Source organism: Physella acuta, unplaced genomic scaffold (assembly GCF_028476545.2).
Source record: "Physella acuta isolate Inbredline_101_S28 unplaced genomic scaffold, ASM2847654v3 ptg001869l, whole genome shotgun sequence".
Taxonomy (NCBI): Eukaryota; Metazoa; Mollusca; class Gastropoda; family Physidae; genus Physella; species Physella acuta.
The window spans coordinates 96,027-115,370 of record NW_026733375.1 but is presented as its reverse complement, the minus strand read 5'-3'; the positions used below and the strand labels follow the sequence as shown (position 1 = coordinate 115,370).

At 43.7% G+C, this 19,344-nt stretch overlaps 1 protein-coding gene across 1 annotated transcript in view; it reads left to right on the top strand.

Annotated features, from left to right (window-relative positions):
• LOC131930947 (glypican-6) overlaps positions 1-19,344 on the top strand; it is a 78,555-nt gene that overhangs the window by 48,954 nt on the left and 10,257 nt on the right. The window contains exon 5 of the mRNA XM_059287630.1: positions 10,185-10,315. Coding sequence (XP_059143613.1) covers positions 10,185-10,315 — 131 coding nt within the window. The remainder of the gene's footprint in view (positions 1-10,184; positions 10,316-19,344) is intronic.

The window sequence follows — 19,344 nt, the reverse complement described above, 5'->3', positions numbered from 1 at the left end:
AGTTGGTACCAGTAATGTGACGGTCTTTAACATTTTCTTCCTCTAAAAATGCCCCCCCCCCCTTCTCCTTTACCTGAGATCAGAGCTAAGAAAATATTTTTGTCATCCCCGCCTGAATAGCCCAGTCGTTGACAACCGGTCATTCATGTCCAGCTGCGGTCATTCACGCCTGGCTGAGTTCCCACTGTACCGTCCTGGGGGTCAGCTGTAGAGGTCAGACACGACGGGGAGGTCAGATATGTTTTGTAGCGGGTTTAAGTGCGGTGGGAGATTATACACCCCTCCCCCCCCCAACTCAGCAAATTCCGATGTTTAATCGAGTTTCTTGGATCCTTGCAGTCGGCTGCGAACTTTTTTTGTGTGTGTGTGTGGCGGACACGAGTCAATGTAGCAGCACATGCGCACAGAGCAGCGCCACCGTGTAGGGCCAGCCCCCCCCCCCCCCCACATGTTTGTTCAAAAACTGGAAGTTAAATCAGCTTCCGGTGGACGTCACCTAACGGCATGTGAGGAATGCTGGGGGAGCTGTGAACTAGAGCAGGCTCCCCGGGGGGGGGGGGGGAGGGGCGAGCCTTAATACAAACTGTCAACCAAGGATAGTTCACAGAAAAAAATTTGTCCAGGAGATAACGGCATATTTTGTGGTAATTTAATACCTTTGTGTCTATGTTTGATGCCATTGTATGTATATGATTGATGCCATTGTATGTATATGATTGATGCCATTGTATGTATATGATTGACTTATTTTATATTTGTTTACCAGCCCATGTTTTTGTGCTTAAGTTTTTCACTGTTACCCGGCTAGTTCTTGACTCTGTTGGGATTCGAACCTTGTACAACTGCTTGAGCTGCATTCAGTATTCAATGTCTGTGTTGATTTACAATCAAGTGAACACAGACTTAACATAAAGTCTGCCTAGTCTAAAACACCAGTCACAGACTATGTAAAGTCTGCCTAGTCTAAAGCACCGTTCACACGAGTCACTTTACCCCCACGCCGCACCACTCTCATAGACCACCAACCTCAACCTACAACACGCAACAAGTTGACAGCCACGAGATAGACGCATGCAACAACCGGGGAGCAGACGAGTGCTGTTGTTTGCTTTGGCGTATTCTGGAATCATCCAGATTCTTGGCATCGGGTTGGCCGTACCATGCGCCAGTGTGCCTGTCGGTGTTGAAATATTTTTTTTTACACTGAGTGGTGATTCTAACATATTGTTTAAATATCATCAGGGTGTGTGTTAAGGAGAGGGGGGGATGTACATAATTACAGATATTTGGAATGCAGCGGTTAAAAAACAGCAGTGCCCATGGCAACTCTTTCAAACTGGGGCAACTCTTCTAAATGTGATTTAAAACATTTTAAACGTCAACCTTATGTTGAATACACGATTCTGGTTTGTGTTTAATAATGGCTACACAAAATACTAATTTCGTACCGGACTTCGTATACTTGACGACTGGGTACATTAGCTATACCAATTACCTCTCACAGCACTTAAGACCGCTGCAAAAAAAACGAGATCCGACCGCCCACTACTAAAAACATAATAATAAATTAAGCCTAGTTAAGTGGTAGTGTAAATAATTAATGAGTGTGTATGTTTGTTAAAAGACGTATTGTGCAAGACATCGAAAGATAATGTAACGGAGAAGCACACTTAACTCAAACCCAGAAAAAACATTCTTGTCAATTTAAATGACAAGTTCTCCAGGTTTGTTGGTGAGGGTTACCAGGACAACGCGAGCAGGCTCGAGATGACGAGAGATCCCGCAGTGAAGGCGCGTGTAGTCCCGGGCTGAATGGACGAGTTCACTGCCAGCCGAGGGCGAATTTGTCCAAATCTTTGACGAGCTTTTATTGCCCAGCAGGGATGGGTGGGAGTCGGGGGTTTCAATGCTGTTCGGGTCAGCCCGAGTGACGTGTTGTAGCAGCCGTCAACCCAGACTGGCAACCATTCTGTCCCGGGTTGATAAGAGTGACGTCTGCACCAAAAGTCACCCCAGTATGTTATTATCCTGTGCCGACCTCAGGTTGCCTACATTAAACTGTGTGCTCACCATGAATCACGTGCGTTAATATTGTTGTATATGTCATGATTCGATAGCCGTCTACTGTCGTACTGGCTACTGACTGTCCTACTGGCTACTGACTGTCCTACTGGCTACTGACTGCCCTACTGGCTACTGACTGCCCTACTGGCTACTGACTGTCCTACTGGCTACTGACTGTCCTACTGGCTACTGACTGTCCTACTGGTCACTGACTGTCCTACTGGCTACTGTCCTACTGGCTACTGACTGTCCTACTGGCTACTGACTGTCCTACTGGCTACTGACTGTCCTACTGACTGTCCTACTGGCCACTGTCCTACTGGCCACTGTCCTACTGGCTACTGACTGTCCTACTGACTGTCCTACTGGCTACTGACTGTCCTACTGGCTACTGTCCTACTGGCTAGCTATTTGCTCTCTTGCTGATATGTTGTCCTATGAATGTGCTATTGGACTATGCGTCCCTTCTGTTTTTTAAGTGTTTGAACTTGAAGTATTAGGGGTCATTCAGGTAGAATATGATAAGGAAAGTAATCAAAATGATGAGAGCGGATTTTCCCCCCCACATACAAACCAAAAACTAATAGAGCGTATTACATATTTTTTTTTACATGATAAACACATTTTTTAACGTGATAAGTTTTTAATATATTTTTGTTGTGTGTGTGTGGTCGTGTTAAGAATTGTAAACAGATTTAGGATCACATCGAGGGGATGACTTTCTGGTGTTTTCATTGCTCCTTTACTATTGGGGTACACATTTTTAAATACACTGCCAACCAATTTAGACCCGATCGCTGCGGTTAACATTTAGCATGCAAATTAAATATTGTGGTTTAAATGTGTAGTTGAGAATTGTGATGTTAATTTTACGTGTGGACGGCAACTTGGACCCCCCCCCCCCCCCCATGACACAAAAGTTGACTTTTTGGTTACTACGCCCTCTCCTCCGTCGTGTGAACGCTATAAGTATATGACCCCTTTCGCCAGCAATTTACTTGAAATTATTCAGAATATTTTTCACGAAAAAATATATTTAAAAAGTGTCATTCTCCCCCCCCCCCCTCATCCCATCCTCACCCACATCCCATCCTCACCCACCAACAAAGCTTTACCGCCAGCTTCGCCCCCCTCGTAATTTGTTCAAACTCCCCTCGACTGGAGGTCTCGTCCAGGCTGCTATAAGGCAAGAGCCCGGCGTGCCACCCTGAACACTATTTCACGCGCCGTGGCGTCCCACGCTTGGCCAGCCAGCGCACCGTGTGGATTGACGGCTTATCCCCACCCCCACCCCCTCGCTACCCCGCGGGGCCGCGTCTACTCATGCGTGCCGTGAAACCTGATCCCCTGGAAATTACAGCTCACGTCAAGTAAACCCTGCCAGCAGTCTAAAAAATTTAACTACACTATTCGAACTTTGGGAGCAAGTTTAAAAAAAAAAAATTGTAGTACAGGAAATTTTGGAACCTAGTTCTAGAAGCACACCTGTAGGTAACGCGATATCACCTGTCTGTTGACTGCGTATATTCCGTTGTTCGTCAAATCTGAAGTTTCGGTGCCGGGTGGGGGTAGGAGTAATCACAGTGTAGTGTGGCCCGTTTTTAGCACTAACTATTGCTCCATATAGCACGGGGGATTATCACGTGACGACCCCGGCCTCACCTCAGCACAAAGCCACTCGCTGGTTATGGCCCTTTCATGTACTGGGCCGCTTTATTCACCAGCGCCAGAGCCTACCCATAAGGGGGTAGGGGAGGGGTACGGCGGGGTTGGTAGTCGTCACAAAATGAATCAAAACTTTTCTTTTTCAAGTAGCTCTTAACACCCCCCCCCCCCCCCCCCGCTTCCTCATTTATTCAGTTCTTTTGTGAAACGTACCTTTTCATAGGACACTGTTCATTATTTAGAGCCGTCAAAATATTTCTCTCGACGTCCCCTCGCCGTTCTACCTCTATGTCTTATTTCATTTAGTTTTAATTTTACAAATAAAAAGTATTCAGGGTTTTTTTTTGGGGGTTGGGTTTAATGGCAGGGTGGTTTTAGGTGTGGAGGGGGTTGTGTTAGATGGTGCGGGGGTTGAGGGTGAGGGCTGTGTTTTTTTGGGCATATTTGGGGCGTGGTTTAAGTTATTTTAGGGCGGTGGGTGTGTTAGGTGTGGTGTGGTTAGGTATGGTGGGTCTGGTCTGTGTTGAGTTGGGGCGTGGCTTGTGTAGTGGTGTGGGGTCTGTGTTAGGTTTGGGCGGAGTCTGTGTTAGGTTTGGGCGGAGTCTGTGTTAGGTTTGGGCGGAGTCTGTGTTAGGTTTGGGCGGAGTCTGTGTTAGGTTTGGGCGGAGTCTGTGTTAGGTTTGGGCGGAGTCTGTGTTAGGCTTGGGCGGAGTCTGTGTCAGGCGAGGGCGGAGCCTGTGTTGATTGCGGTCATGTGTTGTGTTAGGTCACGTTATCTGCCCAGCCATCAAGTAAAAATTGTGTCATTTCACGGCTTGTTAGAATCACGTGATACCCTAATCTCGTGCTGTAGTGTCCCATGCTGGCTTAGGTCCTCGTGTCATTGTGTAACACGACCGCCAGATCTGAGTGGGAGGAGACGCCCAGGTGAAACAATGCCCCCTATCACCTGTTGCTTAGTTAGTCCATGCCCTATCTGGGGCTGGACGGTCATAAAAAACTGTAGCTTGCTCAGGTTTTTGATAGGTGGCTAAAGTAGAGGTAAGTGGTTTTATAGTAATTTGTGGTGGGTTTTTTTAGAGTACAGGCGAGGTGGTTTTATAGCAGGGTTAAGATTTATTTTTATCCCGTAGGGAGCTAATAACAAAGTTGTTTGATGAAGAAGTGAGACGGCTACAGATTCACTATGTTGCTCTTGTTTTCAGTTGGGGGGGGGGGGGGGGCATTCTAGAGGGTCAGTTACCTAAAAAATGCTACGTGCGTTTTGTACCTGGGTGGATGATACAAATACCGTTCACCATCGACTACTTTATTCCATAGGTGTTTGAGTATTGACTGAAGATACGGTCAGGTGTTTTTCGTTTTTTCCCGTGTTAGAAGCCCATCAGGTCTCCCGAACGTTTCTGAGTTAACGTTTAAGACAGGTGATACACAGGTACTGGTTAATTGGTTTAGGATGGCTTAGACCCTCATTAGTTACAGCTAAAGCCCGTGTTAAGCCAGATGGGGGGATTTCGCCGGATGTGGCCATGTTCCAAAAATAGCCCGACCCGGAGCCGCGTTTAATTCTCAGCACTTCACCCCGCGTCTTGCGCGGTGCGACTCAATGACGTCGGTGCGCATTATTCAATATTGCTTTCTCCTGGTGGGGATCTGTTCGGAAATTTCCATTCAGCATTGAAAAACTCTCCGGCATAGAGACGCGCTGTTTAGCGAGGGACAGAACTGAAAGCAGATAGAGCTAGAGCAGAGCATGAATTGATTAAAATCCTAAATGAAAACTTTTTGTCTGAAGTTATTTTAATCTTAGGCATACTTTTCTCGTAAGCCCCCCACCCCCTCCCCAACCACATTTTTCTGAATCAGCGCTAAAGGACCAACCATTTTGGCGTAGTTGCTACCCCCCTTCCACACACACATCCACATACCTACACACCCACACATCCACCCACACTCCCACCGATCTACACACCTATCCACCCACCCTCCCACCACACTCACACACCTCATACTCTATTGAAGATAACACATGTTTTTACTTTGTATTGCCCAACTTGAGCCTAGCTACAGAAATGACTCACTTGTTGTTGTACTCACCTACACCCAGTTCTCCTTTACAGTCTTGTATGTACCTCCCTCCATACCCTCCCATGTACCTCCCTCCATACCCACCCCTCTACCTCCCTCCATACCCACCCCTCTACCTCCCTCCATACCCTCCCATGTACCTCCCTCCATACCCACCCCTCTACCTCCCTCCATACCCACCCCTCTACCTCCCTCCATACCCACCCCTGTACCTCCCTCCATACCCACCCCTGTACCTCCCTCCGTACCCACCCTGTACCTCACTCGACACCCACCCCTGTAGCCCATCATGTTCCCGCCTCAATGTCCGCTCATGTTTTGCTACATTTATTTTGACTTCAGTTTATTTATGAAAAATAAAATGTGTAAAACTATCATGAGTGAAGCCATGATTACAAACACCCCACACACTTAGCCTCAGAAAAACAAAATCTACAATGGTTCCAGTGTTTAAGAATCGATAGCGAAAGTTGATGAGTGGACGGATATTTCCGGAGTGTTAAAGATGTCTATATATAGCAGGTCTTTCGACCAATGGAACGTGTACACTAACATCTCTTATATTGTTATTTTTTGTTGCTTGTCTTATGACGTTGCCTTGTGACGTTTTTGCAACATGTGTCCATCAACATTCACGGACGACTGTCCTATTTTCACCGCCTCTAGCCAGCTCTGACTTAGTGAAACAAGTCACTTGTAAGCCATTCCTAACGCCAAGCATGTGGAAGGATACATTCATCAGTTATGGCATACCAACGTGTCCATTTATTTTCTTGTGTGATAACTGAGGTTGTCGAGTTATGGCATACCAACGTGTCCATTTATTTTTCTTGTGTGATAACTGAGGTTGTCGAGCAGACAAGTAGCAATTTTGTGGCCTGCCCGGGGAAAGGCCTGACATTCATTGTATGACTTCTTCTTATCTCCAACCCAACTTTTGTTTCAAGACGGATCTATTTATAGTCAAGTAATGTCTAATTTACGTGCAAAGTAATGCTTTAAATACGTCGTTAGCCTTTGGTCTTATAGAAGTACACATTAGTTTTATTTTTAGGGAACATGCGAAATGGTCAACGTTCTTCATGCCCCTTATCTAAGATTTTGTTTTTTAAAGCGAAAGTCAGTCGTCTTCGTATTGCAGATATGCTGGAACATCAACGTACTTATCCTAAAGAGCTGACTCCGACTTGACTAGTTAGAACAGGGAAAGGGGGGGGGGGTACAGGTATAGGCCGGTTTGGTCATTCGTTTAACTGACTCGCCAATGACTGGCCACTCCCCCCCCCCCCCCTCTGTATGATTAGAGAATAAATTGGCCTGACGTCCAGGTGACACAGTCTAAAATTGACGCCGGTGTTTTCCGACTCGTGTACACAGCGTGCTCCGGTCGGTGGCGAGGGCAGGCCCCAACTTCAGCCGCTATTTATCTTCAGCAGACGGGCCCATTTGTTGCTTGCAGACGGACTAAATAGTTCCGTTTCCCGCCTTCAGATATTTATTGCGTTCCAACTAATATAGGATGGGGTGAGAAATAGAAAGTAGATGGCTACAGTAAGTCACTGACTTAATTAGGGATATTATATATATACGAGCTGACCCGCTGCGTATCATACGCCGCTATTTAGTTGTTTTTTTTTCTACTTTTCAGTAATTTATAATTTGTGAATTCGACAGTACCAATGCTGCCACTGAAAATATTTGCTTTAGAGCACTAACCCCCCTCCTTTCCCCTAACCCCGACCCTACACCCCCCCCCCCCCGTGAAAGCAGCCTCCTCTTAGTTACCTCCTGTAAGTTTAAAGTCGGTTCAAACTTAATTATCTGCCCCTAATAGCCGTCACTAAACCTGGCTGTACGGTTTGTAAACATTAACGTGACCACAGCTCAGCAGACCATGTGGGGGTGGTAAACGGAAAAAAAGTCACAGGAAAAAAAAACACAGAAAAAAAGTCACAGTTTTTGCTAGGAAAAAAAGTCACAGAAAAAAAGTCACAGTGGAAAAATTTTTTCGGAAAAAAAGTCACAGAAATAAAGTCACAGAAAAAAAGTCACAAAAATCTTTTTAGAAATATTTTTATTAATTTGTTAAGAATTGTAAAATTGTGTATGTTTATTGTTGTGGGTTGTATTTTTTGATAGCATAAATTATTTATAGACGTTAAAAGCATTATGATTTATAACAATTGTAAGTAAAAATACTCTAAGATAATTAACACAACAATCTCAAGTTTTGTTACGTATTTAATTAAATACGCGGTAGAAAAGTTAATTATAAAAGAAATTTAGGCACATTTTGCCGTAGGCTATTCTCTGGTCGGCTTCTCCTCAGTAGGCATTGTCCGAACATATTTTGTGTTGTTGACGTTATGCGTCAATGACAGCCTTTGAACCTTGTCGGCTTTCTGTTTTGATCCTAAGTTTTGTTATGTAATGAGCGTGATACATGTGGGCAGTAAAGGTGGTTGAACTAAACATAACTATTGTTGCCATGAGTTGAGGGCAGCAAGTCAGATGAACTTACCATTTCACGGTAATTTAATGGTATTAAAAAAAACACGATGAAAACCGTGGACTTTGGAGCATTCTATTAAATGCTACTAATCTTAAGTTTAAAATAATTACAATCTACATACTTCATAATAAATATTTTAAGATGAATTATAAAAATTCCTATGCGTATACAGCCTACACACATTACATTACATTTAATTAATCCTAAGTTAATTTGCACTCTCTAAATATTTAATACATAAAAGTATTAACAAGTATCATGCAAATATATATTTGTGACTTTTTTTCCTGTGACTTTTTTTCCTGTGACTTTTTTTCCTGTGACTTTTTTTCTGTGTTTTTTTTTCCTGTGTTTTTTTTCCTGTGACTTTTTTTCCTACAATCGTGGGGGTGGGGTAGGGTGGTAGTGATAGTGATAGTGATAGAGAGAAAGAGAGGGGACTGTAAGGAGGCGCTTGCAGCTTGTTTTCTAACGGCTCACAGAGGAGAATTATATATACGAGCCGACCCGCAGCGTATCATACGCCGCTATTTAGTTGTTTTATTTTCTACTTTTCAGTAATTCATAATTTGTGAATTCGACAGTACCAATGCTGCCACTGAAAATATTTGCTTTCAAACACTACCCCCCCCCCCCCCCCTTTCCCCTAACCCCGACCCTACACCCCCCCCCCCCCCGTGAAAGCTGCCTCCTCTTAGTTATTTCATAGTTACCTCCTGTAAGTTTAAAATCGAACTAAATTATCTGCCCCTAATAGAAACCCGGCTCTACGATTTGTAAACATTTAGCTTTGTAAACATTTAGCGTGTCCACAGCTCACCAGACAATGTGGGGGGTGGGGTGGGGGTGGTAGTGATAGTGATAGAGAGAAAGAGAGGGGACTGCAAGGAGGCGCTTGCAGCTTGTTTTCTAACGGCTCCCAGAAGAGAATTATATATATATATATATATATATATATATATATATATATATATATATATATATATATATACAGAGAAATACATATTATATAAGCACAATGCTATCAGAAAGATAAGGCAGCAGTAGACAGGTAAATATCTGAGGCTGATCTCTGGAAGACGGCATTGTTTTGTTACTGGAGCCGTAGTTTAACGACTCGTCTTTATCCTCGGCTCTGGTCGATTAGGGTTCTGACGAGAGGAGGGTGAGACATACAGTAAACCTGTCTGAACGATGGCTAATCACATCATAGTGGGACATATTTCAACATATTGTGGCACATCACAGTGGCGTAGGCCTATATCACATCATAATGGAACAAACCACATCACAATGGGGTACATCACCGTGGCGCACATCAAATCATAGTGGAACACATCACAATGGCTTACTGTGTACCGCGGGTTATATGCAGGCTTATATTGCTCGTTCTTGGTAGTGTCAACCAACAGTTCTGGCACACTGACTTTCCTTGGTACTTTCCTGACTTGTCTTGGTACTTTCCTCATTTGTCTTGGTACTTTCCTCATTTGTCTTGGTACTTTCCTCATTTGTCTTGGTACTTTCCTCATTTGTCTTGGTACTTTCCTGACTTAGTACTTACAGTTTACTGACTTTCCTTAGCACTGTCAATTGTGGCTCAAGATAACCCACTTTTACTGTAACAAGCCGAAACAGTCTACTTACACAATATGTTTGTGTAGGCTTATTCTGTAATCGTTCTGTTTGTAACTTATTCACCTTCTTAAAACTTATCTTAAAGTAGATTGCACAAAATATTGGGTTTCATTACTAACAGTCTTTTAAGAAATATGTTACTCATGTATATGCAGCTTGTAATGGCCAGTGGCTATTTAACTATGTGCTGATGTCTGTTATGTTTTGCTATTTCCAGAGGCATTGAACGGCGTGGCTGCCCGTCTTGAGGGACCTTTTAACATCGAGATCGTGGTGGACCCAATCAACGTCAAGATATCTGAGGCTATCATGAACTTTCAGGAGAACAGCGAAGTTATAACACAGAAGGTGGGTGCTTGTCTTGTGTGGTTGGCTTGTGGGTGGTTGTCTTGTGGGTGGTTGTCTTGTTTGGTCATGTCATAGTTGTCTGCCCATTGACTGTCTTGTCTTACCATTGACTGACTTGTCTGTCCATTGACTAACTTGTCTGCCCATTGACTAACTTGTCTGCCCATTGACTAACATGGCTGTCCATTGACTAACTTGTCTGTCCATTGACTAACTTGTCTGCCCTTTGACTAACTTGTCTGTCCATTGACTAACTTGTCTGCCCATTGACTAACTTGTCTGCCCATTGACTAACTTGTCCTACCATTGACTGACTTGTCCTACCATTGACTGACTTGTCTGTTCATTGACTAACTTGTCTGCCCATTGACTAACTTGTCTGCCCATTGACTAACTTGTCCTACCATTGACTGACTTGTCCTACCATTGACTGACTTGTCCTACCATTGACTGACTTGTCCTACCATTGACTAACTTGTCTGTCCATTGACTAACTTGTCTTACCATTGACTAACTTGTCTGCCCATTGACTAACTTGTCTGCCCATTGACTAACTTGTCTTTCCATTGACTAACTTGTCTTACCATTCACTGTCTTGTCTTACCATTCACTGTCTTGTCTTACCATTCACTGTCTAACCATTGACTGACTTGTCTTACTATTGACTAACTTGTCTGTCCATTGACTGACTTGTCTGCCCATTGACTAACTTGTCTGTCCATTGACTAACTTGTCTGTCCATTGACTAACTTGTCTTACCATTGACTGACTTGTCTAACCATTGACAACTAAAATAAACGAGTTACTCTGACTGGTGTTTAAAGATCCTGAGGTGGTAAACTGGAGGTGCAAAGATGGGGGGGGGGGTGCGCTTCATACACGCGTTACAATTAAGAATGTGAGGTGGTTGTGTGCATACCAGGTCCTTCAGTCCTTTGCCGACCAGTTCTTTAAAAAGGGTCACTACACTGAGAGCACCATAATTCTTCACAATGGGGGTCACTACACTGGGAGCACCATAATTCTTCACAATGGGGGTCACTACACTGGGAGCACCATAATTCTTCTCAATGGGGGTCACTACACTGGGAGCACCATAATTCTTCACAATGGGGGTCACTACACTGGGAGCACCATAATTCTTCACAATAGGGGTCATTACAAAGTGAGTATGGACAGCAGATACATCAGCAGTTAAAATAGTCGAGATTTAGACATTAGAGGCTGAGTCAAGATGGATGGGGGATGGTTATCGTGCTACAAGAGGAGATCGGGGGTGGGGGTTTAAAGTAAAGATGGAGTGGTGGGGGGGGGGTGTTTAAAGCTGACCGCATCTAGTAAAGATGGAGACGGGGGGAGGGGGAGAGGACGTGAGAAGTTGACCGCCTCTAGTAAAGATGGAGGGGGGGGGGACGTGTAAAGCTGACCGCCTCTAGTAAATTGAGCCGACCAGAAACATCAATTACAGGGCTTTTAATTTCTCCCGTATCTACTACAAAAACCGACCCCCCCCCTCCCCGGGCGTTGAGAGCTGGCACCAAGCCGCGGACAATGGCGAGGGGTTAAACACAGAAACACTGGCCCCCACAGGGGATGGGGTCCATTTAAGAAACAAAGAAACACCAATCGATAAGTAACTGCCGATCCTTTTTTCTTCTTTGCTTGCTGTAAAAGAATATCGATACGCCCGCTTGTCAAAAAGTATCGATACATCCGCCCCCCCCCCCCCCCCCCAATTTTCTCCCCGCTTCTTCTGTTGGTTTTTGTTTTCCCTTGCAAACCGCCGACCCCCATCTGCAACAAGGACTGCCGTCACGAGGCGAGTGTAATTAACCTCTCACTTTTAATGCACCGGCTTGCAAAAGGGATTATACATTTTTTTTTTACTGTTGTCGAGGGGGGGGGGGGGGGGAATGTATCGAGGGTTGGGTGAATGGACTCAAGGCCAGGGTGACCGTTAAATGAAATTTAGCCTTGCGCTTGTCTCGACGTCAGCGATCCTACACCCCGGCCTGGGGCGCTGGTTTAGAAGTTTATCGGCTCAACGTGTTATATTTATAGCGTGGTTAGGGCGCGAAAACTTCAAACCTGTCCGCGATGTTTATGCGATTGTAATAGAAAAATTCTTGAACTGACGGAAAATAAAGGGTATCCTTCCATATGTGGGTCAAAGGTTATGGTGCTGTAAGTATCCAGTTTAGATCATTCATGAAGATTTTGATAAACCTTATGATAAACCGTTTAGTCAAAAAAAGCGTGACGTCATTTATGGATGACCCCTTAACTCCTCATAAAATAGTTTCCAACAACCACAATCTACATGACCCTTTTCGGTCATATATATATATATATATATATATATATATATATATATATATATATATATATATATATATATATATATATATATATATATATATATATATATGACCGAAAAGGGTCATATATATATATATATATATATATATATATATATATATATATATATATATATATATATATATATATATATATATATATATATATATATATATATATATATATATATATATATATATATATATACCCCATTTTCAATTCTATTAGCAGAACCCTCCCCCCCCCCCCCAGGGATGATCGTGGTATACAAGTGCTATGTAGCTAAACAGTTTAGTTTTCATGGCATGCTGGGCATGTTGACCAACGCTATCTATGTGTCGGACGTTTGGTGTAATTCATTAGACTGGCCTAATCGAATCCCATCCATCGATCCCTCTATCTGTCGGCCCTCGACGTTCCTGTAGTGTTGGCTCGAAGGTGACGTCAGACGTGTAACGTTACAGTGTACACACGCTCACGAGTAGGATAACACGCGAGATTCTACACGAGACTTTGGTGTAGATATGATACACTTGGGTAGAGATTTAGATCTGAGAGCATTTGGATTCGTTGGGCATACAGAGAACATATGGTTGTTTTGGGCATTTAGCGAACATTTTTATTTACAGGGTAGAAATTTAGAGGGCATTCTTATTTTTAAGGCATAGACTTAACGGCAATTTCTATTTACAAAGCAAGGATTTAACCGGAAATTCTATTTCTATGGTATGGATTTGGCGGGCATTAACGTTGAGATGGATCAAATTTAACTTGAATTATGTTAAAATTGATTTTTTTTGTGTGTCTCTGAATGTTTTGTGTTGTGGTAACCCCTCCCCCCCCCCACCCCCGGACCACTATGGCTAATTTTGTTTAGCTATGCCAGAAAGTGACGTGGCACTCTCCTAAATACACGAGACAGGCCTGTCCCGCCAAATTTCATTAAGAGCGATGGCGTTTTTTAGTTTTAAATCCCAAATCATTGGTCTCATCCCCTGTCTTTCACGATTTTATTTTTAAACTTTATTTAAAAAAAAAACTGGAATGAAAAAAAAAAACGGCTGGATGTGTCTGTCACTCTAACGTCCTCTTTGTCCCCCTCCCCAAATTATGCGTCACGCAATTTTTCTAATTACTCCCGCGAGATGCCGGAGGAAGAAAGAGGCAGAGATGTCTCGCTATCTTCGTCAACCATCTCCTCGCCCTCCTCCCCCTCCCTCCTCCCCCCTCCCTCACCTAAATAGATTGAACAGAGCAAGATGGAGCACTTTGATCTCCGATAGGGGTTCTTATATCTTTATCTTCCCTCCCATCGACCGGTACGCCCCTGTCTGTTGACCGCCCTATCCGTCCATTTATTTCTGCTATTAATAATTCCGTCCGTTCTAAATCCAATATTCGACCCGTTAAAATAATCCGGCTGTGGTGATTTTATAATGGCTCGTGTGCTAGGGTAATTTCATATAAATGATGGGGTCAGTTATAAAAGACGGGGTCAGTTATAAAAGATAGGGTCAACTGAACAGCCGAGGTCATCTAAACAGCCGAGGTCAGCTATAATAGCTGGGGTCAACCAAGCTACAACAGCCGGTACCAGCTACAACAGCCGGGAACAGCTACAACAACATGCTACAACAGCCGGGAACAGCTACAACAACATGCTACAACAGCCGGGAACAGCTACAACAGCCGGGAACAACTACAACAGCCGGGAACAGCTACAACAGCCGGTAACAGCTACAACAGCCGGGAACAGCTACATCAGCCGGGAACAGCTACAACAACAAGCTACAATAGCCGGGACCAGCTTCAACAGCCAGGAACAGCTACAACAGCAGGGAACAGCTACAACAACAAGCTACAATAGCCGGGACCAGCTTCAACAGCCAGGAACAGCTACAACAGCCGGGAACAGCTACAACAGCCGGGAACAGCTACATCAGCCGGGAACAGCTGCAACAGTCCAGCTACACCTCGGGGACCAGCTACAAGAACCCGTGAAATAAGGAAGAAGCCGCTGATGAGAGACCCAGTTCAAAATGTCGAAGCGCTGAGACGAGCCGTCTTTCTGTTTCACAGTTGACTACATAAAATCACATTCTTCCCGAGAATTTAAGTGACATTTGACATTAATGTCACTCTCCGCCACGCCACTGTTCCCCCCTACCCTTATTCTGGAACTGGAAGAGTGGGGCAGTAGGAATACGTTGATGACTCATAGCTTGACCTTAATGGGAATGTGTGGACGTTTGATTCTTCTCAAGACAGTCTAGCCTCAAGATGCTGGTGGCGTAACCTTGGTGTGTTGTGTGTGATTTGGAGTGTGGTTCTGTGTGATTTGGTAGTGTGTTGTTGTGTGATTTGGTTGTGTGATTTGGTTGTGTGTTGCTGTGTGATTTGGTGGGGTGTGGTTGTGTGTGATTTGGTTGTGTGTTGTTGTGTGATTTGGTTGTGTGTTGTTGTGTGATTTGGTTGTGTGTTGTTGTGTGATTTGGTAGTGTGTTGCTGTGTGATTTGGTAGTGTGCTGTTGTGTGATTTGGTAGTGTGTTGTTGTGTGATTTGGTTGTGTGTTGTTGTGTGATTTGGTTGTGTGTTGCTGTGTGATTTGGTTGTGCGTTCTTGTGTGATTTGGTAGTGTGTTGCTGTGTGATTTGGTAGTGTGTTGTTGTGTGATTTGATAGTGTGTTGTTGTGTGATTTGGTAGTGTATTTTGTGATTGATTTGGTTGTGTTGTGTGATTTGGTTGTGTGTTGTTGTGTGATTTGGTTGTGTGTTGTTGTGTGATTTGGTTGTGTGTTGTTGTGTGATTTGGTAGTGTGTTGCTGTGTGATTTGGTAGTGTGCTGTTGTGTGATTTGGTAGTGTGTTGTTGTGTGATTTGGTTGTGTGTTGTTGTGTGATTTGGTTGTGTGTTGCTGTGTGATTTGGTTGTGCGTTCTTGTGTGATTTGGTAGTGTGTTGCTGTGTGATTTGGTAGTGTGTTGTTGTGTGATTTGATAGTGTGTTGTTGTGTGATTTGGTAGTGTATTTTGTGATTTGATTGTGTTGTGTGATTTGGTTGTGTGTTGTTGTGTGATTTGGTAGTGTGTTGTTGTGTGATTTGGTTGTGTGTTGTTGTGTGATTTGGTTGTGCGTTGTTGTGTGATTTGGTTGTGCGTTGCTGTGTGATTTGGTTGTGCGTTCTTGTGTGATTTGGTAGTGTGTTGCTGTGTGATTTGGTAATGTGTTGTTGTGTGATTTGGTAATGTGTTGTTGTGTGATTTGCACTGTATTGCTGTGTGATTTGGTGTTCTGAAGCTTTGTGACGATATGGTCATGTTCTTTTAAATGTGACGCGGTGGTCAAGTAGATGTAGCCTACGTAGTAGTGAGATTCGAACTCTGGTTCATTAAGTGTCAGAACAGAATTCGTTTCATCGAGTCCGGTGTTCAAATTGATTCCCCAAGCAAATAGTATTCATTTGATCCAACGGAAGTATTGTATGTGTAATGTAGGCAACAATGATTTGTAGAATGTTTTTTTTTTAAAGCTTGCTATTTAAAGCTTCAAAACCATCTTTTTCCAAACTAAAATAATTAAAAAAAACTTGATTAAAAACAAAAATGGCAAGGCTTATATTAACGAACACAAGAAAACCTCTATCCACCAACCTCTCCCCAGCTCTCTAGAGTGACGTCCCCTTGGCCCCGGCTTTATAAATTACCCGCCCTTGTTTAGCTGAGAGACGTCGTCTCCCTCTGACGTCTCATAATCTGTTTCATTAGCTGATTTATCATCGCCGTCTTCAAAAGTCACTTTTTAGTTTTTTTTTTAAAAAAAATCTGGGACATTCCTGACAACCTGTACATACCGGTGGGGAGGGGGGGGGGGTGGCTGGTTGTCATGGAGATATTCGTTAGGTTCTATTGAAAGTGTTGTAGTTGGTGTAGGGCTAGCGTGAAATGTTTGGCTGGTCGATGTCTGGGTCGCTAGTTACAGTAGTGGTAGGGGTAACATTTAGCTTGACCTTTGAACTGGCATGGCTGAAACAATTGGTGACGGTAATGGGGAAAACAAACATGTACACAGATACAATAACAGGTCCAGACAAATGGTGACCTATTGATGTGTCTTGTCACGAAAGATGACCTTATGTGTCCTTTAGTGATGTGTCTTGGCTCAGGAGATGACCCTGTGTGTCCTTCATTGATGTATCTTGACACAGATGACCTTGTGTGTCCGTCAGTTATCTACAGGACACGCAACCTCCTGACACTGGGAGCCTACCAGCGCAACAGTTCGCGACCCCGCGACATTAGGCGCGCCCCGTCCCACCAATTTTGGCTCATTACTCCATCCGGCGCGGGGCCGCCTCTGTGGGGCCCACAAACCCCCCTGGCAATCATGGCGGTGTTAAGTTCACAAGTCGCCAGCATATGTGACAACAGAGGGACCATAAATATCTAACCCCTGCTACACTCAGCGCTCTCGAAAATTGCCCTCACGTCAATTGGTGGATTTTCCTGTAATTTAAAACCCTCGCCTCCCCTCGTCCAATCCCCAGAATCAACTTGGTGCTACTTTAATTAAAGTAAGAAATGCATTTCACTGTGATCTAAATTGACATTTGTACTATTGTACTAGGGTTACATTGAGTAGAAACTGTAAGCTCAAAACAAAATCCTTTTAACAGAGAACACGGTCAGAAAGTCTGATTACCTAATTCGTTCAGTAACTCATGCGGCCAAATATAATTCTTCAACGTACTTTTATTTCGGCAATCACCTTTGCTCTTAATTTGATAGTAAATCACGAATTCCTATTTGCAATAGACGCACACACAAAAAAACAACTGATCCTAAATTTAGCTCCTATATTCTACTTAGTTATTCTCAAAACAAGATCAGTTTATTTAAATCGAAATTTTACTTACTTACAAATATACCGGATAAGTTTAAAAAAAAATGTGTGTGAATGATTTATGTTAGGGATTTGTACAGTTAGGTATTGCTTGGAGTTACGACAGGGGGAACATTTTGGGGGAGCGCTGTTGTCACTGATTGATGACCTTCACCTTTGGCTTGCTGGGATCTTCCAGTCTGGGATTATCCTAGCCATCCCATGCATGTGTGTTTATGTAATCTACCTGAAGACACGCTCCTGTCTAATCTACCTGAATGCTTGTCTCAGTTCTCCAGCTTGTTAGCAATCATTCTTCTAACCGTTATTTCATCCTTACCTTCTGTCTTGCTTTTTTTAAATTCCTGCTCGCAGTTTTTAAAATTTTTGTTACTACAGTTGTTCTAATATTTTTTTTTTACATGACATGAAAAATCTTGTCAGCTCTTGTACGTCCGCATAAAATTATTTGTGTTCTAATAACTATTTGTGTTCCATTTTTACCTTATAACTTAGCAACCTTGACATTATTTTTCTACCTGTACAAGAACCACCCACGCTATCTCTGACCTAGGTACCAAATCTCGTGTTTTATGTTTTTATGGCCGTACCCCACAGGACCTGGTCTAAAGTTACAACTGGACAATCCACAAAGACGTGCATACATCCTGGTCATATAGATATGTTTTTGTCCGTGTTAGCTATCCAAGTGTCCACTTATCCCATGTTGTCTATCCCTGTGTCCACTTATCCCATCTCTGTGTCCACTTATCCCATGTTGACTATCCCTGTGTCCACTTATCCCACATTGGCTATCATAATCCCTGTGTCCATCTTTAACCCCGACAAGATAATCCTCTATTATCCCTTTCTAGTTCCCTGACCACACCCCCTAAGATAAATGTTTACTCATTTCTCCATGCACAAAAGACGCGCCATGCATGTGGGGCAATATTCTTAGATCGATGGACGGCTGAATGCGGCATTAATAACTGGACGGTCACCTCGACCTAGGGTGGCCACGGGTAGCAATCAATAACAATAACGCCAGATTTTAGAGGGGGCTTTAGGACCGCTGGTGTAGGACATTAGAACCGCTGGTGTAGGACATTTTTTTTAGAACCGTTGGGGTAGAACATTACAACCTTTGGGTGCGGGGGGGGGGGGGGGATTAGAACCACTGGGGTAGGACAAAAGAACCGCTGGCAGAGGGTAGGGACATCAGAACCGTTAGGGGGGGGGGCATTAGTATCGTTGGAGTAGGACATTAGAACCGTTGTGGGGGGGGGGGCATTAGAACCGTTGGAGTGGGGCATTAGAACCACTGGGTTTAGGGACATTAGAACTTCTGAAGAGACACTAGAACCGCTGGGGGCGGGGGCATTGTTTGAAGAGATACATCATCTGGTAAATTCCTTTAAACTGATGACTAAATGTTATAAGTCACCAGTGCGACTAAAATTAACTTTGTTACTAACCCAGCACTTGACATGTGTCACCGTGTGAAAGTGTTTGAAAAAACCCAATGACTCTGTTCATCACTAGACATGAGAAAACCCAATAATTCTCTTCAACAAGAGACACGACACCTCATGAAATAAGACCACCAGCGCCATTTGTTTTGCTGTAACCCCCTTATCACGTGGTGCCTTTAATCATGTCTGTCCGAGCTAAGCGTGGACGCCGTGGCTGATTGTTGGCCGTGGCTGTTGTCGGCCGTGGCTGTAGTCGGCCCCGTGTTTGAGGGCCAGCAAGATGCAGCGGTCTGATGATTGCATGGGACCTGTAGGGCT